The following is a 19,788-nucleotide window of genomic DNA, read 5'->3' as shown; positions in this document are numbered from 1 at the left end:
GGGGGGGTTTTGAGAAGCCATAACATTGGGAGAGGATGTATGGGTGCAAGGGAAATATACGCGACAAGACGATAGACTAATAAGATATTAAGAAACAAATGGCAAACAACATTTATGCAACAATGGAGTATATATGACTTAATTTAGTAGGTTTGAGATTTTTTTTCTTCTTTTTGCTTGCTGTCGGGGTGGGGATTGTTGGAGGTTGGAGAACAAATATGTTGCACTAAAAAGCCAAAATTTCAACCAAGGAGGCTTTCAATAATAGTAGCTGAACATACTCGGGCAAATAGATCTTCTCTCATCCAAGGAACCAAATATTTCCATGGCCAGATATCCAGTGTGCTTACTCCAGACGTCTTACGACGACGCTGGGCCATTCTTGCCATTCTTGCAACAGATGTTAAGTTAGGATGAATTAAAAACCTAGCGGCCACCTCCACAGAAAACTCGTAAGTGCTAAAAACACGGTCAATAGGGTTTCTAAGTATCGTCACCACTGAAGTTTTCTCCTTGGGAAGCTTGGACATCATGCTATAGTCATCATGGGTACTCAATAACCGACAATTTGGTTTTCTGTGAGATCAAAAACAAAATTTCATATGTTAGATATCTGTGAAATGTATCTAGAAACACAATACAACTTCTTCATAAGATGATAAACAATTTTAATATTACAGGTGAAGCTATTTCATAGTATCTTCTCTTAGAGCATTTTTCAATCTCTCATCACGCATTGTCTAACAAGAGGAGAGAATCGAAAGCAAATATGTACACCATAACGTAATAATTATAAAAGGCCACAGCCTACAGCTTGGACCAACTCGTATAATGAACTGAGAGTTAGCTATTGAAACAGTCTTTTCATTTCTGATTACGTTTAAAAGAGTAAACTATTTTAGACAATGTATAAATTCAATAGTTCCAGCAACAAACTCTCTGTAGAATCGCCTTCAATTGACTAGTTCTCATACCCCAATTCTATCGATTGGAAAACTCATTTTAAACAAGTCATTCCCAATTCTATGATTCCAAAAGCTAATCCCTAAACAACTCTCAAAGGCTAATTCTGCCAATGGTAATACTAAACTTCATAACTAAATGGTAATCCGCAAAGAGTAGCAAAGCACACCATAGTCATACTACCGAAATTTTTTATCATGATAACTATATTGTACCAGGTCTTGGGACTTCTCGAGATAGCTAACATTTACAAACAATCAAATACCAGACTAGGAACACCCGGTGAGCCTATATCTCCAACCCTTACTACCAATGCCCCTAATCAACTACAATCAAATTGTTCAAAAAGGAGCATAAATTATTTAAGAATATACCCATTAGCTCATTTCGTCACGGGTGATTTGTTGCAAAACTTTATTTCATTAAACTAAGTCAAAATTAATGATTCTCATTCACAAACAGGGTAAGGACAAATGAATTACCTTGGGTTAACTCTTAACTTATCATAAGACCGTGGACACTCCTGGGAGTTTGAGTACAGCTTCTTCAAGAAACTGAGTATAGAAAATTGAAGAAAAAGAGCAAAAAGCATCAGTAACTCAGGAAGACAAATAGTAAAGTAAATGTCAGAACAAGTTTACAGATACGACTCGTTGTTCTTTCTTTTGTGAGTGAGGCACAAATTGTTATAGCACAAACAAAAATAAATCAAAGTTACCAGTGGAAATATGTTCTTCCTCCTGTCCGAGGTACATGGAGGAAAAAGAGCAAATCACGCAAATCATGCTTATCGTCTTTAACTTCGGAGTCAAGCGAAGAAGATGCCCAGTTCTTGACAATATTTTGACACTGGCTATAGCCATCATCAGCCTCAGATGCCTTTATTATGACAGGAACTGAAAGGAGGAATTAAAGACGAAACATTATTGACAGAACCTCATTTTGACCGAAGAAAGATGAAAGATGTGCACCCACCCCATGTTTCTGAACATTTCAATTTGTTCCAAAAATGATTTTCAACACCAGAACTCATGCATCGCCCTAATATTTCATGCAAATAAGGTAGGAGAAGATAATGCAAAGACTGCATCTTCCTAAGTTGGTCATTGATTTTTCTTGTCCACATGGCATCAACTTTCCAATCAGTTTAATCATCAATTCACTAAATAAAAAGAGCAACAAAGAAATAAAACTAATCAGTGGTGACCTAGAAGCAATAGTTCTTGGGCCCCTCTCTTAAACAATAGTTCAAAAGGAAAGAGGGCTTTCACAAGAGAAAACCAATCACCACAAAGCAGGAGCACACTGCCGATAAATGTTATAGTAGAATCGAAAACATGCTGGAGGAACTAAACTAGAATTTTTTTTATGTCAAATAAGCCAAACCAAAACAACAAAGAAAAGAAAGAAGCTGTTTTCAATGGAGCAAGAAGAAAACATACCAGATAGAAGAAGCACCAGAATCAGCCCCAACATTAAATGCATTATCTTGCACATGATTGCCACCTCTCCGATAAACAAAAGCGTCAAAAGACCTGCTAAAATTAGAAAACAATAAGATAAATCCTTATCACATATTCAAACAACTTGCGATCAAAGCAATCATCAAAACAAAAACGCAAAGCTGAAACCTTAAACGGGGAATCCAGAACACATGACAACTATCAAACACCTTACGCACATTAAAATCCCCTTTGGGAACATATGCATACATACAGATAAGAAAGAAAGAAAGAAAAAGATAGCCTACATGTATAGAGTACCGAAATCTCGTGCTCATAAATTCCCACAACCGTGTAGGGTTTCGGCCAGACAAACTTCACGATCAGAACAAAGGGGGGTCCCACACCTCCTCGTCCCCCTCCTTTTCTGCCCCTCCGATCGGTGAAGTTTCTGGGCCAAACCCTTCAAGCTTTCCCGTTCAAATTTCGCCCGAAATTCACAAGAAGCCCAGAATTCTCGCGGTTACTGCCATTCAAGCGGAACAACGGGTGGGAAAGAATGGTAAAGCGACAAAGTACGAGCGAAGGTCAAAGCTCCGTAGGGGTACAATCGGAAATGGAAATGCGTGCGGTTCGCGGAGAAAGCGGAGGAGTTGTAGTCAATATCTGGTCACTAGAAGGAATTCAAGAAAAAGGGAAAACAAAATACGAAAACACCCCTGCCTTTTGTTGTGTTGTGTTGTGTTCTCGAGGGTTGACCTATTGAATTTTGGTCTATTAGCACAATGAAAGAGTGGACCCCACACCCACCTCCTTCCTGTTGGCAATATTGCAATTTTTATCCTCTAAATTTGTCTAATTTCAGTTTTTAGTCATTTATATTCTTCTAGTGTTACAGTGTAGTAATTATCAGTTCTATAATGTTAGTCTATATTACATAATTTTCATATATAGTATACATATCTAATTATTAATTATTTAAAAATATTTTTCTAAATCCAGAGTAATTTTATTTATCTGTATGTATGTATTTCATCCAGAATTTAATAAATATTTACTAATGTTGACTGAATTTAATGAATTTTTTATTTCGATCCTAATACTTATTTTTTTCCATTTTGATATATACAATGTATAAAGTATTTATTTCGCCAAAATTTCATAAAATATTGTTGAATTTGGTCTTGAGTCCCACAAGTACATTAGCAATTAAGCTCAATATTCACTTGATAAAGTATTAAATGTCCGTCATAACAAACGACAATACATTTAACATAAAGTGGTAATTTCACATAAGTATTTAATATTATAAATACATTTTAACCAAAATGTTGAATCTTATAAAATCATATCCTTAAAGAAAGGAGTTAATTGAGGCATTTTTAAGGATACAAAAACCAAATAATGCAACTAAAAATACCAAGACGCAAGAGATAAAGAAATTAAGTCAGAGTGTAGGGGATAAATTTATCCAGAAAAAAGGGTAGAGGGGGTAAAGTCAAAATTACACTAAATAAAATGATTTAGTCTTTGTTTGGTTTAATGAGAGGAAAGGAACCGAGAGAGGGAAGAACAAAAAAAGAATAATACTTTTATTTTAAGTTATTTGATGTGATCAAAAGTGAAGTAAATTTCAAATATTTTAAGTTTTTATATACATCTAATTTTACTTCCCAACTTCGTTTATTTCTCCTTAACCAAATATGAGATTTTTTAGTGTACATCTGATCTCATTTCCAGTTTTTTTATACATTTCATTTTCAACTCAAAGCAGACAACCTCGATAGGATGGCTAATATGTTATCCTTGTTTGCCACTTCCCCAAAATCCCAAAGACATCTCCCGGGGGGGAAAATTCCAATTTGATGTCAACAACAGCGTATCGATATTGACTTTTATCACTTCGGATCCAACATTCCATTTGATGCTTCACTTATTCCATAGCAACGGATCTTACATATACTAATTGTTCAAGAAAATACATACTGCAAGGTACTAACAAACACTGGAAACAAGCTTTATGGATTTATCAGTGTTACACTACCTTCACCCTCTAGCTGTAAGAGTACGCCCTTTAACCAAGGATAAAGGCCTCTGGTTTTTTAAAAGCAATGCAAAAACCTAAATACCAACATGCTATACGACCTTACTTTAACATGATCTAAAACCAATCCACTATTTTGTTGCCCTGCAGCCATGATACTATAGCTTGTCCTGCGCGGAACAGCTTTGACATGACTGTTTCTTGTCCGTAGAGAGATTGGATGGTATTCATTTTCACCTTCCAAATGCCTCCGACAGATGATTCAGTGCAAGCAGATGGCGGGTCAGTTCCTTTATATGCTTTGCAGATATAGCTTATGAAGTCTCGGTAGTCCTACAGCAACAAAAAGAACATCATGCTAAGAAATGGTGAAGTGAAAACCAAACATCTCATGTCAGGAACTCTATACAGTAATCAAGTGAATCTTAATTCCAACATGTTGCTATTCTATACAGAGTCAGAGAACATCGTTTATTATGTCTGGGCATACACTCGTGTGCAATGTGAATAATCTCATAATTCTTCAGATTTGATAAGAGCATAATATGAAAAGTGGATCAAGGAATTGCTGGATAAAGAAGCACTAGAATTAAGAACTGCCTTAATTTTATTAACTTCAGAGTCATTTTCCATCATAATGCTTGGAATGGAAAGAATAGAAGATACTAACATCATAAAGTGGTTGTCCGTCCACAACGACCCATGGTACATATCTATGAGGTGGGTCAAGTGCATTTGTTTCAGCCGCATATTTTAGTTCAAGCTGCACAATAGTTTGAATTGTATTAGTTGAATGCAGAAAATGCCTAGTCAATACACAATTATATGATATACGAAAGCGTGGAGGACAATAGGAAGCATATGCGCAGCTAAATTGCAGCAAACAACTGACATTAAAATGAATCTAAATTATATACCCCTCCAAAAACGATTTCCATGTATTAGATATTGGAATTCTGAAAACATTTTTCAAAAACTTCCCAGCATCATGCTTCACTCTAATGGTTTAGTAAGTAATATTGATAGCTACACAAGAATAAAATGATGGTTAATTGACTCGATTTTTTAACTAACCTTCATGAGTAATGAAAATCATTATACACGTTTCTTGTGTAATTTATTCAAGGACTGAAACCTACAAGTCATACGTATATCAACTATTTAGAGATTACGTACTCCATGATAAATGAACTATCACTATAAATTGTAAAACAACAGATATAATACTCACATAAAACTATATCCACCAGAAGTAAAATTAATCCACAGCAGAACAGCACTAAATGCAAAATTGGAATTATTAATCAGTAAAGCTAACCTCTCTTCCACGCTCACCGCTATAACAATCAGCCACAGGAGAGGCATCCAAACCCAATTTCTCGAAACATGTGTCCCAATGGGTATAGTTGTGATGGTATACAAGACTTTCAACACAATAGACAAAGGGGAAATAAACCTTCTGCATCAGGAGTTGGAAATAACACAATAATAAGACATCAGAACACAATCATATTCTTGAAAAAAATATCAGATAGAAATTGGTCCATATCAAAACCACATTCACCACTTTTCTTATGTTCAAAATCAAGAGAGTTGTCATAGAACAGTTGTTTTGAATCCCAACAAGTGATACTAACCACATCAGGCCAGACATCAATAGCACATGCCTCCACAGTGTTCAATAAGCATTCATTTGGGCCGTGCTGCAGCCATAGGAAAATTAATTAGTTGTAGTCTATATAAAACTGTAAAAATCACAAAGTTCATTCTGTGGGCAATGTTTGTTTAACATACACCTAAATCAAGAAGTTTAGCAAAAAAAATTTATATGCATAACCTGGCACTTAAAGGTATGGTTCCCATAAAGTTTGGTATTGCCCCAAGGCACAAGATCGAGATCAACAATATCAATGAGCCCATTAGTGAAGATCCTAGCCAAAGAATCAATGATGAAACTGGCACTGTAAGGACAAAGGCTTTCATAATACAAACCCAGTGCCACTTTGTTGCAGGAAATGGGAGACATCAACAATGTCAAAACTAGCAAGTGAAACAGCAGGAGGCCTTTCATGGGGGAGTACGGTAAAGCCATTGCAAAGCAAAAGAAAACTTGTGGTTTATGAATTTATAGAAATTCCCAGCTACTTTTATAGCTGAACAAGAATTGCAAAAAAGATGTGTTCCTTTAGCTCCGTGGCAACGTATCACCACTCCACACGCCACTACTCCAACTCCTGTTGGACCAACAACAACAGCGAATAGTCCAAACTTCTTGTGTATCCATTTTTATAATCCTCTGTGATTTTTCTCTCTCATAAGTGAATTGCATTCACTGGGACCAGCTCGCACAAACACGAATCCAATCCTCGTTAAAGAAAATCGCCACTCGTGTAGTAAGAACCAAACAAGAAAGGCCGCTTTTTTGAAACATAATACGGAAACAAAGACAGCGCTCCACTAAGAAACCAAGCACCAAAAATTGAAAGAACCGATAACCATATAGTGAAACACAGAGAGACCAACAACGAAAAACAAAGAAAAAGAGAAATTGGGGACCCGAGCCCGGTACTCGGACTAACCGACCGACCCGAGAAGAGGCGAAATTAAAATGAAGATGAGAAGCAATACCTGGCAGGTGATGGTGCCATTAGGCCTGATTTTAGCGTTGCCGTAGGGGACGAGCTTGAAATCGGTGATGGAGATGAGGTCAGAATCGAAGAGCTTGTAGAGGTAGTTGACGATGAGGTTGGAACAGTAAGGGCAGAGACTCTCGTAGTAGACATCGAAGCTGACCTTATCGCCGGAGTCAACGGCAGCAGAAGCGGGGATGAGGAAAAGAATCAAGAGTAATCGAAGAGCATCCATGGCGGAGGATTTCAGTGCTGGATTTGGTGCTTCTGCTGTTGGGATTTGGCTACACCCTTGAGGTTTGGAGATTCTGTGTGGTTTGAATGTGATTTAGATGTTTATTGGTTAAGCCTTTCCTAATCATACATTACACACACACACACACACAGTTGAATATCTATTCTCCTCCGTTATGACTTATGGGAGTGTATGGGATGATGATATTCCTTCTTCCACACAACTTAAGATGTTAATAATAATAATAACTACTTTATCATATAATATTTTTAAAATATTATCAACAAATTTTAATTTAATAATTAAATGCTAAAATTTCATAAGAAATATAATATTAAACGTTTTTGAGTTTCACCGTTGGTATGAATAATTATTTGAGCTTGTTATAATTCATTTTTTTATTATATTTTATAATTTGATTGGTATAGAGGATTATTTTATTGATGTAACAATGATATAATAGTCACTATCCCAAGGCACGGGAGAATTGTATTTTTTGCTAAGTGGGGCTATAAATATTTCATGTGCTAAAATGAATCTATACGTCGCTTGAATGAACGACTTCCACATTCTTATTTTATCATAAATAGATAAATGATAGAATTACTGTTCTTATATAGAAAAATCAAAATACTATATTTCAACGATTTTGTGTACTAATTGACATATTACCTGAATTATCAAATTATACAGGTATCATTTAATTTGTAGGGCAATTGATGTTGAGAGCAATGACACGACAAAAGCTTAGTGGGGACTGGGAGCGCACTTGGACGCAATTTCGCAAAAAATCATTCTGATCAAAGAAAGAATACAAGGGCCCATGGTTCTTGGAGATGTTCTTTTAGTTTGGGAAAAGAAATTTCAAAAATACGTTATGACTCGTCATGCCAAAAACAATTCAAATACTTTATCGTAGTGAATGCTCATTCTAAAATCACACTAACTAATAGCTTGTCAATTTAGGCAGGAAGCTTCTGTCGCACTTTCATGTGATATATTGGTATCAGGAGTTATGGAAGAAAAAAAAGGTGTCTTGTTAAGGAGGCAGGAAGCGTTGTTAATAAACACTAATTTCACATACCACACTCCATAAAGCGTATCATTCCAGATTACAAACCACACAAGCATGCCACACTAGTTTCTAAGAAATATATCCCTTGCTCCTCAGACTCTCAACACCGTCCTTAATAATTTGCTCCATGGAAATAAATTCCATGCCCAAGTCTATTAGCTTCTTGGATGCATCCTTGGACCTTCGTAATCCAGGTTGAGTGTCCTTGGGCAACCTGCAAAGGTACCATCTCGAATAATGCAACTTTATACTTGCAAAGTAGAAGTAACGGGATTTTGGAGCTGCTGCTTACACAAATAACTCAATGTATACTAAGATGATGTATGATGAAACAACAAATGTACTAAAATTGGAATCTGTTCTTCACATGTTGCAAGCAATTGTTCAAAGGAATAAGGAGCATCTTACTTGGGCACATTGTACTCAGGGTAAAGTTCTGCCACCTTAGCAGCAAAATCACCATAGTGGGATATGGCTTCGACGCACAAGTGCCGCCCAGTTGCTGATGTGTTCTCGTATACCAGTAAGTGTGCAAGAGCGACATCTTTAACGTGCACGGATCCCATAAAGAAGTCTTCATACACTTCAGTGCACCCTATATCCAGGGGCAAACCATATGCAAAGTTAGCATGATTCTTATGGTAAGTACATGCGTTTCTTTAAGATATTTCTGGAAAATTTCAATGAAGACAAGCTTTGAGCAATCCAAGCTTTACATAGTCAGGTATGTAAAAAGAGGCACCTCAACGAAAATACATAAAGTCTATGCCTCAAAGTGGATTACCTTGTAGAAGACGAAGAAGCATCTGCATGCTTGCATTTAATGATGGCGGAATAACAGGACCCATCACTGTTCCAGGATTCACCACAACAATGTCCAGACCTTTTTCCTCGGCAAATTCCCAAGCAGCTTTTTCGGCAAGGGTTTTAGAAAGTGGATACCAAATCTAACAGCAAGATGAAATTAAAAAGGATACGACTCCACAGTGGACAGAAGGCAAGGAGACCAATATGCTATAGAGAAGTAGCATACAAGCTAATAGCAGAACTAATTAATTTCGTGTAAAATGGATAAATAGATGAAAAAATAATTCCGGTGTGATTAAAAGTTACAAATTATACTTTTATCAAAACATTGTTTTGATGAAATTTAATCCCAAAAATAAATTACAAGAAAAGATCAAACAGTACAAGGAAATCGTCTTCGCACTCGAAAAGCATATTTGACCTACTCAATGATGGAACGAAAGGGTCATTAGATCATCGATCAAAACAAGTTCACAGCTAAATCGAAATGGTCATTAGATCATTGATCAAAACAAGTTCACAGCTAATCCAATCAGTATAGTTCTCTAACAAAAGGCTATAAATAATTGTTACTGTAGGCTGCAACTTTATCTTACACTGTTGTCTAAGTCAATAACACAATAATTTTGTCCACAGGATAAGATTCAAAGCAATATTTTGTGGCGTGTGCAAATCTCAATTCGCATGCGTAGATTTTATTAATTTTGTGAGAGAACATGCTAAACAAACCATCAATGAATTAATCATGAAGAGAAAAAAGCAGAGTGTAAATGCGGTACCCCCTTGCGCTTGCAGTACTCCTCATCAGTCCAGCAATCTTCGTTCTTAACCACGTCCGCCGGCCAATTAGGGCTGGGGATGATAGCCGAAATCGAAGAGGTGACAACCACACGGCGAACACCAAGCTCTTTGGCTGCCGTCAGTACATTAATGGTGCCTTTAATTGCCGGGTCCAACAGCTCCCGCTAAATACACAGATAGTAAACAACAGTTGGCAAAATAACACAATACATGTATGAGGGAGCTAGGAATTGTTAGGGCATTCACCTCAGGATCGTGGACTTTATCCACAATACAAGGGGAAGCGAGGTGGAAAACGCCGGCGGCGCCGGTGACGGCGGCCACAATGGAGTCGTATTGAAGCAAATCCATCTGGAAGAGACGGAGGCGGGATTCAGCTCCTTCCATGGCTCGCAAATGGTTGGTTTCTTTCTCATCCTCTGATAGGCAAGCAGCAAAAACACAACAGTATTAAGCATGAGCAAAACCAAACTCTTAATAATAGAGGGAGCAGAAGACAAGGAGAGAATGAGGTGAAATTAAGAAAAGGAACCGAGATTCTTGACGGTGGCGTGGACGGTGTAGCCGTGGTGGAGGAGGAGGTGAAGAAGGCAGGAGCCAATGTAGCCGCTGCCGCCTGTGACACACACTACTTCTCCTTCTCGCTTGCCCATCCTTGGAGAAAACGCTCTTCTGCAGCAACAACTTCAGTAAATGGATGGCTGTGGCGGTGGTTACTCTGATGCTACTTTGATAATTAGGTGGTGGATATACGGCAACATTATTCTACAAATTAGATCTGATGAAAGAAAATCCAATTTTATTATAATTATAATATATTTATTATATAATTGATCCCTTAATTATATATTAACTACATAATTATATATAATATTTATTGTACAACTAATTCACATCCACCTAAATTTCGATCTGAATTAAGAAGAATTTAATAATACTTGAAATCTTATAATCTATTAGGAATTAGTTAATGAAAAGATTAGATATGGCGGTCAACAAATTGGGAGTCAGCAGTATGTATGTATGTATATTTATTTTTCTAATGTTGAAAATTATTACTTTTCCTGTTTGACTGCGCATTTTAGTTTAAAATTATTTATCTATTTTTATTAGTAGTTAACATCTAAATGCATAAATCAAGTAATCATGAACTGTATTTATTTTTAAAATAAAAAAAAAAGGAAAGAAAAGAAAGAAAAATCTACTAGGACTGACTATATTTCTACACACAGTGCTCCATAAACTTTTCATAGATGCAGGAACTACTGAAAAATTGATATCCTTATGCTGTGGGCCACTAATTTACTATGTACTAAATTCGCATACAATAGTTGTGATGAATGCCAAACAGCATGACATCTCACATTTTCGAATTACACAAAAAAGTTGGTTCCATGTTTCAAGAAAGATATCCTTTGCTCCTCAAACTTTCAACAGAATCCTTAATAATTTGGTCCAAGGGAGTAAATTCCAGACCCAAGTCTATCAGCTTCTTGGATGCGCCCTTGGTCGTTATTGATCCAGCTTGATCATCCTTGGTTGACCTACAAAATGAATCCATGTGACTACTGCATCCAATGATTAGTAGACCCAAATCAGCTGCTTGTCGCACAAAAGAACACTACAATGGGTACTAGGACGGTGCGATAGAAGGAACAAGAACATGAGAACAACAAATAACTGATCTGAGAACATAGTCTGATGTTATGTTCCAGATATGAGAATCACATAGTGTAACAATGTCTTCAAATTTTGCAGGCATTCCAACAATGAAAGTGGAGCATCCTACCTGGGCACCTTGTACTCAGGGTAAAGTTCTGCCAGCTTAGCAGCAAAGTCATCATACTGAGATAAAGACTCGACACACAAGTGCCTCCCTTTGGCCGATGTATTTTCATATACCAGTACGTGTGCAAGAGCCACGTCTTTAACGTGCACAAATGCCATAAAGAATTCTACAGGCTGTTCAGTGCCTACACCCAAAAGCAAAATTGATGAGCAAGATCGGCATGAATCTCATCATAAGCATTAATGCAGCACTTCTGTAAGTTAAATTTGTGGAAATATATTAACACAAGCTCCTAGCAAAGCATTCATCTCCCTGGATTTTGATCACATGGCAGCTGAAAGCTGATGGTATTAAGCTTGACTAACTTTAGCATGTATCAAGATTTAGAAACTCTATACAAGATTTAATGTCTGAAATTGCATTACCCTGAAGAATTTGGAGATTTATCTGCATGCTTGCATTTATAGCTGGGGGGATAATAGGACCCAACGCGGTTCCAGGATGCACCACGACGATATCCAGATCGTTTTCCTTAGCAAACTTCCATGCAGCTCTTTCAGCCAGAGCTTTAGAAAGTGGATACCAGAGCTAACAGCAAAACGAAATCTCAAAGGTATATAATGTCATAATAGGCAGATGGTAAACATACAACCCCCTAATAAGAAGTAGAATACAAGCATTATAAGTTCCATGATCCACATTTTGGTTAGTTCACCACAAGAAAATATAACAAAATCTAATGGATTGGGCTAATTGTTAGACAACCATTAAAATTAAGGGTATTGATAAGTTTTCAAATACGAATTTGCAATAATCGAAGAAATGTCATACCCCGTTCTGCTTGCAGTATTCCTCATCAACCCAGCAATTTTCATCCTTAGCCATATCAGGCAAATTACGAGGGCTGGTAGCCATGGCCGATATTGAAGAGGTGACAACCACGCGCCGAACCCCAACCGCTTTGGCTGCAGTCAGTACGTTAATAGTTCCCTTAACTGCCGGATCCAACAGCTCCCGCTGGATCCACCGATAATTGCATAATTAGCATACAAATACAGTTAATTTGCTCAAACAAACATGGAATGAATAGAGAGGGCAAGCACCTGGGGATCATCAACTTCAACGACAACGCAAGGGGAAGCCACGTGGAATACTCCAGTGGCCCCGGTGACGGCGGCGACGATGGAATCATAGTCAAGCAAATCCATCTGGAAAAGACGGAGGCGGGATTCAGCTCCTTCCATGGCTTCCAAGTGTTTGGTCTCTTTCTCATCCCCTAACAATTAAAGAAGCAAAGCCAGAACATTAACTACAAGCAGCAAGAGGTTGTTGAGTGAGAGTAAATGAAGAGAGAAATGGAACCGAGATTCTTGACGGTGGCGTGGACGGTGTAGCCTCGGCGGAGAAGAAGGTGAACGAGGCAGGAGCCGATGAAGACGCTGCCGCCAGTGACGCAAACCACTTCTCCTTCTCTCTTTGCCTCCATTATCACCAGCTGCTTCGCTTCACAAAGTCTTGTACCCACAGCAGATGTTCGTATATTTTCAGGACGTAAATGTTGACTTGGCATAATGATTTAGATTAGATATTTATCTTTAGGCACCGGGTGGGGTCGCCTACGTTGTCAATGCTAACGCCTCAACCCTCAATTGATCAAATGTTGTTCCCATTTTTTGTTTCTTAACATAGCATTATTCATGTTCATGAGATTCATATTTTAAGAGACTTCAAATTTCCTTCCATCTTTTATTATATTGTAACTATTCTTGAGTCATGACTCGTGAATAGATGCATGATATGATTTATAATTAACAATAGAGAAAATGTGTGTCTATACTCTAACTCTAACTTGCTTTATTTAGTAGTTATTACTTGCTACAAACTCAAATTTCTTTAGGTAGAAAATCAATAAGTAAATGGTTGTGGGAATTAATATGTGCTAATCAATTCTCTTTTTTTATTTTATTTTTTTTATAAATATAATTTATTTCATATATTCAAATTCCAAATATAGGACTATAAATAAAATAAATCAAACTGAACATATTAGCGTTCAAATTCTTTTACGAATTTTCATCGACCTTGAAGAATTATGTTCAAGATTTGTTTGATTATTGATCAAGTTCGAACAAATTGTCATCAAATAAAATCAAACACTTTATTATTTTAAAAGTAATCAATTTGATCACGATCCAGCTTGAAACTTTATTCCCAAAAAAAAAAAAAAAAAGGGGAAAAGAGGAAGATTTGTTCAAATTTAGTTTAATAATTTTGATGTATCAAACTCAACCGAGCTTTTATCCATCAATTCCTATCACATATTAATTAGTGTAGTTTATTTTCCGTCATAACAAATATTGATTAAATAGAAGTACCCACGTGCAAAACATGAACCCACCACCGCAATCTCTTAACTATACGAGGTACTCGGCTTTACCATTTAAAAATAGAACCTCAACCTCATTGGTTGTTGATTAATTGTCTAATCTCTACTGGGTCTCTTTCGGTAATCAGGAGAGGCTACAATCAAAACATTGTGATAAAAGTTTTCCATTTCCAGAGAGGAAACTGGTACAAGGCATATTAATTCTAGGGAAGAAGGACCTCACAAATTATGTAAATCGACTAAAGGAGAAAAGAGAACATTTAATTAGCACAAAAACTAACATATCGTCATCCTATATCTACTTCTGCACAGAAAGCTGAAGTTCTCTTTTTAAGTATCTAATAAGGATCTTTCTCATGCTACTGGTAACACAGCTATCCTACACCTGAAAAAGGATAACTCGCATAAAAGAATGGGGTGAGGACAAACACCACTCGAGGAGAAGGGGAGGAAAGGAAGAGCAATGTACAAGACCCATCAAGATCAGATGATAGTTAGCGGTGCTCAATGCTCAATCTGTGAAAAATACGCCTTGTCTGCATTAGCCAGGCGATCCTGGAAAAGCGCCCATTCATTTTTGCATCTATCTCGTACCTGGAACAAGAGAAACACACATCAGCTGAGGTTTTCACTATTCGCATCATTCATATCAATCACAGATACATGAACAATAAACATATATAGCCAAGGAATAATATTGTGCATCTTTCCTTGAGGGGAAAAGAAGTATGATACAAATGCAAGACATGCAAATCACTGAAAAAGTCTCCACTGAGAAGCAGCCAAAAAGCCACAAGTTTTCTGAGTCTTCTACTCTTGAGCTAGAACGGTCCACAACAAATATAGCTTTATCAAGCTATCCCACGAGGGTCAGAATACTAGAGTTATTATTTCAACCAAGATACACACAGTGCAGGATTTACATACCCCTTTCCACGGAGCTTTCCCGTTGTCAGACTCGCCCTGAGAGCATTTATAACAAAGCTTGAAATCAGTAAACAATAAGAAATTTGACCAGCTACAAGTGACAAGCAAATGGGACCAAAAACAAATAAGAAACAAAATGAGAAACAGGCATGATGGAAAACGAAAGTAAACAGAAATTTGGCACTTCCAGTATCCTGAAAGTTTGTATGCTCATTTGAACTTTTATAGTCCATCTAAATAAAAATCTATGACCACTACTAACTTGGGATAATACAAATCAAATTTTTTTAATTAAATTAACAGGCCAGTGGCCACATTAACTTTGTGGCTAATAAAGAAATTCTTGTACACGTTGAAAGAGATTAAAAAAAAGATTGGCAGCCACTGTTTCGGCAAAGAAATTTTAAAATTCATTTATACCCTCAACCTGAAGGTAAGTACATAATTCCTACCATTGAACTTCGCATGCTATCAAAAGAAATTCAGATAAATTGATCGGCTTTATTACTTTAGTTTTACATTTAATACAGGTAGATTTGTTTCTTTTATGGAATACTTGTCTTATTCCTATTGGTTTCGCTATGATTACACTGTGATGGTAGAATGTTTATCTTATACATGCATTTTCAATCAAGATGTCTCTACACAATTTTTCCTACAATTTTTGAAATATCTTAGCTCATTATTTTAATTTTTAAAGCTTTTCTCTATTTTTTAAAATACATAGGATATAAAAATTCACAAGCCTAGGCCCCATGAGTCAACATAATCTCCCCCCTCCCAGGAACACTTTGCCCCTTGCCTTTGCCTTTCAAACACTGGCTCAGAGATATAATTGTGGAAGTTGATTTTAGGAATGTGCACTATGCGTTAAGTACAATTTAATAAATCAAGCATGTAAAGAAATTATAGAAGTAAAAGAAAAATGATTTAACGCAAAACATTAGCAAGTTTTGATGTGACGATGTCTGACCTGATTTCCAAGTGACGGGATTACTTGATGGACAATCCACTGGGAATCAACAACGCCAATTTTTTCATGTGCAGGCTGCATTGGAGTCAAAAGTTATTAGAAGATTGAGTAAGGACACCATAGTCCTCCATGAATTAGCTTATGCAACACGATGTCAAAAGTTAGAACAAGACATTTCCTACTACTCCCATTACATGTGACATAGAAACACATTACTCCATTCTCCATTTACATGATTTTTTCTCTTTTCAATTAGGTCTTGTCATGTTGCTTGTGTTGAACTTTCCTCTTTCTGTTAAGGGGGCTGGAGGTTGGCATGGTACTAAGAGTGTGTATGTGTGTGTGTGTGTGTGTGTGAGAGAGAGAGAGAGAGAGAGAGAAAGAGACTAACATCCACACATCTTCTCAACGCAAAATCCAATCCCCATCCGTGAACCAAGTCATTCTGCAAACACGTGATATTAAAATAAGTTGATTTGAACTACAGGCTAACAAAAACAACTGAAGAGTGGAAAGCTCCAATAATGAACAGATTCAGTCAGTCCATAAAAAAAAAGGGAGCAGGGGGAAGCAGACTGTATGCGCATGAAAAGTGAAACTACCTGAATCATATGCCAAACACATCTCCAAGCTTCACGAGAGAACACTGGAGCCATAATTTCCACAAAGCTGGAGAAAAGCATAGAGAGGGAAAGATTGTCATAGTGTGACATCATAATCTCAAGGGAAATTGCTTCAACAGAATCTTGTAGGTTTAATGACAAAGCACACTAGTTTTCTCAACATATGGTTGCAGAACAATCATCATGAATGGACTTGAGTATGTCCAAGCAAATGAGCATTAAAGTCTATCATCCTTCTGAAAATAGTTATTGATTTTTAGAATCCAGATAAATATTATATCTATTTTAGACTTAATCTTTACTTTCCTTAGCTCTCTTAATTTTTCAAGGATTTATCTGCAACATATGATGTCCAATAGATATCACTAACAATATTGCATCTCTTAAATCATCAACCTACAATTTAAAGGTTGGCATACTAGATTCAGTTAATCCACACATGTTTGTGCACATTTATATGATTTCCTGGACAGCCCCACATAAAAAATACACTCAGTCAAGCACTGAAAAATCAAGGTAAACAATTCAGACAAAGAACCAACAAATCAAGAGATGGACTTAAAAGACCATAAAGAAAAAGACCCCAGCAACAATCCAGATTTTCCAGGTTCCCCATCACATAAAGAGACTCCCACCCCTCTCCAATGGATGCAATTCCCAAGTTGTACTCATACTAACTAGAGATAACTGTATATATCTCGAATGCAATTGATGGACCACATGAGTTGAGGACAAACATACATGCTTCTAATGCATATAAACATAAATGCAGGACAATACGCAGGCACATTTATATAGTAGGAGAGAGCAAATACGCTGCACATGGAGGCAAATGTGGATCACTGCACCAGCCTGGTTTCTCCTCTGTATCCCTGTTATCAGTACTCATTCAGCTCTAGAAACTAAAGTGCACAGGCATAAGGGTAGGGGCATTGTTTGTCGATCAGAAACCTACTTATGAACTTCTCTGTCACCTCGCCTCTTCGTCATTTGCCATGTCAATCCATTGTTTGGTTCAAGACCAGGTTGGGAAATCTCTAAACCATGTTTCTTAACCAATTCAATATACCTAACGTGTAGCAACAGTCAAGAATCAGTTTAGGAGTGAAAAAACTATACAACATATGGTAGAAGATGTGTCAAGTATTAAGGACTATAAAAACAGATAATTACCTCTCGGCATTGAAGTGTTCAACTCCAAGATCTTCATCCCAAATGAAAATGTAATCATAGGCAGCTACAACATCTGGATGCAGAAATCTCTTTGCATACCACCTATAAGAACAGACAAACAGTCATCAGCACATGCTTAGAGGATGATTTCAATAATTTAATATAACTTTCTAGTCGACTCAATTTGAAATGTCAAGTCTCTGGATATACTTACACTAATGTGTAAAGATTGGCATCTTGTTACATAAGATCTCAATTATCTTGTTATCAGGTTAAAGATCATTTCAATCCTCAAATATCACTTTCTGCTCGATTCAATTCAAAACGTCAAGTATCTGGATATACTTACACTAATGATGTAAAGCTTTGGCACCTTAATACAGACGTTCTCAATCTTTTCATTATCAGATTAAAGATCATTACCAACTCACTAGCAAAAAACTTCAATCCTTCCACAAAATACACCTTATAGGCTCCAGACAATAAGATCGGGGAACAACCAAAGAAGACCAAAAGCTGGCAATGACCTGACAATATTACCATTTTGTTTGTTTTCTAGCGCTGACATGTATGGCACGCTGCGACCACTCAAATTGATCCCATTCACTTGTCCGGCCATCATAATGGAAAAGCATTATCTGAAAATCCTCAGAGAACTACAATAACATTGCAATTCCATCTTAGTGTACTGAGAATTTAACAAAAGGAAATCTACTTGGGATGTGATGTAATTACAAACAGCATTCACCTTCTTCACAGCTGCATTAATATTGTTCTTTTGTTCCAAACCTACTGTAAATGTAACTAAGTACTTCGGCGTCCTTCTCAGATCCTGAAAGTTACAGAACTCTGTAAGCATACTACTATTCACTAAAATCTCATCATAATTCATGTAACTTATGAGGCTACAGAATTAAAATATATGCTCAGGCTCCAACAATCTGTTTTATTACGGGACTAAACCTAACAAACCATGCTGAACCATTGCAGAATGCAATAAATCAAGGAAAGAAGATGAAACATGAAAACTGCAATTTCTAACCGAACAATTCTAATCCATTCCACAGGCATAAAACAATCATAATGAACAATACTACAGCAAATAACTAAGAGACAACATAAATACAATAGAAGTACTTAATAAGAAACAAAAAAATAAGCACGTAAATAAGCTCATTCTAAAGCTAATCTCTCATTCTCTCTTATCACATTACTAGTAAAAAGCCATCGGTATCAACAAAGAAAGGTCAGAATAAAGCAGACAAAGAACCTATTGCTGATATCATCTTTATCACCAGTTTCCAATATTTTTCAAACCATACCTCACGCGGATCACCCCATAATCGTCTCAGAAAAAAATCTGATTCTGAGACAACAATTCCTGGTGGTAAGGACTCTGCCCCACGAGGATTTGTAGGAACATATATCTGAAAGGCAAAATTAGGATTAAAAATTATTCTTAAGCTGAAATCAAACCAAACAGAATACAGTACAAAATGCACTATTACATGTCACAAAAATAAATCAGAGAGTACATGAAAAGAGTGAAAGTATGGAGTAAGATAAATTGTTTAAGAGGAAGATCAGATACACAGAAAACGGGGAAAATGTACACAACCCAACCAACCCGAATAGCAACTCTGTGAAATTAGCTCTAAATCGGTTATACGTGAATGGCTTCATAACTGAAACATAATACCTAATCAACTGGAATATCAATCCAACTAATGAGAACACCAAATCCAAGAGAAAGAATATTTTTCTTTCCTTCCTTAACCTTTTCAAGTAGAATCGTGATCATGTAGAAAGTAATAACAGGAAAACAAGGTCGAAACACGCCTACAATGGAGCTGACGCTCTAAAAAGGCTGGTCAGCAAAACCCTCAAACCCATGTGCAGGGATCACATATATATCGTAAC

General features: G+C 36.8%; 5 protein-coding genes across 12 annotated transcripts in view; all 5 read right to left on the bottom strand.

Annotated features, from left to right (window-relative positions):
* The window catches only part of LOC105170288 (protein-tyrosine sulfotransferase), an 8,392-nt gene extending 5,207 nt beyond the window's left edge, over window positions 1-3,185 (bottom strand). Inside the window, exons 1-5 of one of the 4 annotated variants that reach the window (XM_011090982.2) lie at window positions 2,714-3,185; window positions 2,406-2,498; window positions 1,682-1,859; window positions 1,446-1,517; window positions 282-576 (exon numbers count right to left, since the gene is read on the bottom strand). In XM_011090982.2, the coding sequence (XP_011089284.1) occupies window positions 282-576; window positions 1,446-1,517; window positions 1,682-1,859; window positions 2,406-2,460 (600 nt within the window). In that variant the 5' untranslated portion in view covers window positions 2,461-2,498; window positions 2,714-3,185. Of the gene's footprint in view, window positions 1-281; window positions 577-1,445; window positions 1,518-1,681; window positions 1,860-2,405; window positions 2,502-2,713 lie in introns of all 4 variants that reach the window. The other 3 variants (XM_011090983.2, XM_011090980.2, XM_020696907.1) reach the window with 3 other exon arrangements.
* Window positions 4,308-7,510, bottom strand: LOC105170286 (gamma-interferon-inducible lysosomal thiol reductase). 4 transcript variants are annotated; one of them, XM_020696926.1, is made up of 5 exons: window positions 7,078-7,510; window positions 6,087-6,152; window positions 5,768-5,905; window positions 5,120-5,212; window positions 4,308-4,782 (listed from the first exon to the last, which is right to left on the bottom strand). In XM_020696926.1, exons 1-5 carry the CDS (start codon window positions 7,312-7,314, stop codon window positions 4,567-4,569), a joined length of 750 nt encoding a protein of 249 aa, XP_020552585.1. In that variant the 5' UTR covers window positions 7,315-7,510; the 3' UTR covers window positions 4,308-4,566. The 4 variants fall into 4 exon arrangements, with proteins under 4 accessions (XP_020552585.1, XP_011089280.1, XP_020552584.1 ...); XM_011090978.2 differs by having other exon boundaries at window positions 5,768-5,908; window positions 7,078-7,508; XM_020696925.1 differs by lacking the exon at window positions 7,078-7,510 and adding an exon at window positions 6,287-6,581.
* LOC105170287 (cinnamoyl-CoA reductase 1) lies at window positions 8,349-10,767 on the bottom strand. Its single transcript, XM_011090979.2, has 6 exons — window positions 10,530-10,767; window positions 10,244-10,416; window positions 9,976-10,161; window positions 9,174-9,336; window positions 8,798-8,984; window positions 8,349-8,603 (listed from the first exon to the last, which is right to left on the bottom strand). Exons 1-6 carry the CDS (start codon window positions 10,648-10,650, stop codon window positions 8,459-8,461), a joined length of 975 nt encoding a protein of 324 aa, XP_011089281.1. The 5' UTR covers window positions 10,651-10,767; the 3' UTR covers window positions 8,349-8,458.
* On the bottom strand, window positions 11,174-13,360 carry LOC105170285 (cinnamoyl-CoA reductase 1-like). Its single transcript, XM_011090976.2, has 6 exons — window positions 13,149-13,360; window positions 12,890-13,062; window positions 12,618-12,803; window positions 12,212-12,374; window positions 11,787-11,970; window positions 11,174-11,541 (listed from the first exon to the last, which is right to left on the bottom strand). Exons 1-6 carry the CDS (start codon window positions 13,354-13,356, stop codon window positions 11,397-11,399), a joined length of 1,059 nt encoding a protein of 352 aa, XP_011089278.2. The 5' UTR covers window positions 13,357-13,360; the 3' UTR covers window positions 11,174-11,396.
* LOC105170284 overlaps window positions 14,288-19,788 on the bottom strand; it is a 7,782-nt gene continuing 2,281 nt past the window's right edge. For both annotated transcript variants that reach the window (XM_011090973.2, XM_011090974.2), the window contains exons 5-15: window positions 19,191-19,295; window positions 18,617-18,700; window positions 18,409-18,524; window positions 17,869-17,970; window positions 17,651-17,764; window positions 17,511-17,567; window positions 16,675-16,741; window positions 16,464-16,517; window positions 16,073-16,147; window positions 15,100-15,135; window positions 14,288-14,766 (exon numbers count right to left, since the gene is read on the bottom strand). In XM_011090973.2, the coding sequence (XP_011089275.1) occupies window positions 14,677-14,766; window positions 15,100-15,135; window positions 16,073-16,147; window positions 16,464-16,517; window positions 16,675-16,741; window positions 17,511-17,567; window positions 17,651-17,764; window positions 17,869-17,970; window positions 18,409-18,524; window positions 18,617-18,700; window positions 19,191-19,295 (900 nt within the window). In that variant the 3' untranslated portion in view covers window positions 14,288-14,676. The remainder of the gene's footprint in view (window positions 14,767-15,099; window positions 15,136-16,072; window positions 16,148-16,463; window positions 16,518-16,674; window positions 16,742-17,510; window positions 17,568-17,650; window positions 17,765-17,868; window positions 17,971-18,408; window positions 18,525-18,616; window positions 18,701-19,190; window positions 19,296-19,788) is intronic.

The sequence above is a fragment of the Sesamum indicum genome, linkage group LG9 (assembly GCF_000512975.1).
Source record: "Sesamum indicum cultivar Zhongzhi No. 13 linkage group LG9, S_indicum_v1.0, whole genome shotgun sequence".
Taxonomy (NCBI): Eukaryota; Viridiplantae; Streptophyta; class Magnoliopsida; order Lamiales; family Pedaliaceae; genus Sesamum; species Sesamum indicum.
This window is presented reverse-complemented; position numbering and strand designations above follow the sequence as displayed.

Bases quoted from the DNA above. Each gene is read 5' to 3' on its own strand.
- LOC105170286 (XM_011090977.2), bottom strand. From the start codon at position 6,541: ATGGCTTTACCGTACTCCCCCATGAAAGGCCTCCTGCTGTTTCACTTG. The intron at 6,153-6,286 runs GTTATGCATATA...CTATGGCTGCAG, and splicing joins ACCATACCTTTAAGTGCCAG to CACGGCCCAAATGAATGCTT. The intron at 4,783-5,119 runs GTTAGTATCTTC...TTGTTGCTGTAG, and splicing joins ACGGACAACCACTTTATGAT to GACTACCGAGACTTCATAAG.
- LOC105170287 (XM_011090979.2), bottom strand. From the start codon at position 10,650: ATGGGCAAGCGAGAAGGAGAAGTAGTGTGTGTCACAGGCGGCAGCGGC. The intron at 10,162-10,243 runs GTGAATGCCCTA...CTGTGTATTTAG, and splicing joins ATAAAGTCCACGATCCTGAG to CGGGAGCTGTTGGACCCGGC. The intron at 8,604-8,797 runs GTAAGATGCTCC...GTACCTTTGCAG, and splicing joins CCTGAGTACAATGTGCCCAA to GTTGCCCAAGGACACTCAAC.
- LOC105170285 (XM_011090976.2), bottom strand. From the start codon at position 13,356: ATGCCAAGTCAACATTTACGTCCTGAAAATATACGAACATCTGCTGTG. The intron at 12,375-12,617 runs GTATGACATTTC...TTTTGCTGTTAG, and splicing joins AATACTGCAAGCAGAACGGG to CTCTGGTATCCACTTTCTAA. The intron at 11,542-11,786 runs GTAGGATGCTCC...TTCATTTTGTAG, and splicing joins CCTGAGTACAAGGTGCCCAG to GTCAACCAAGGATGATCAAG.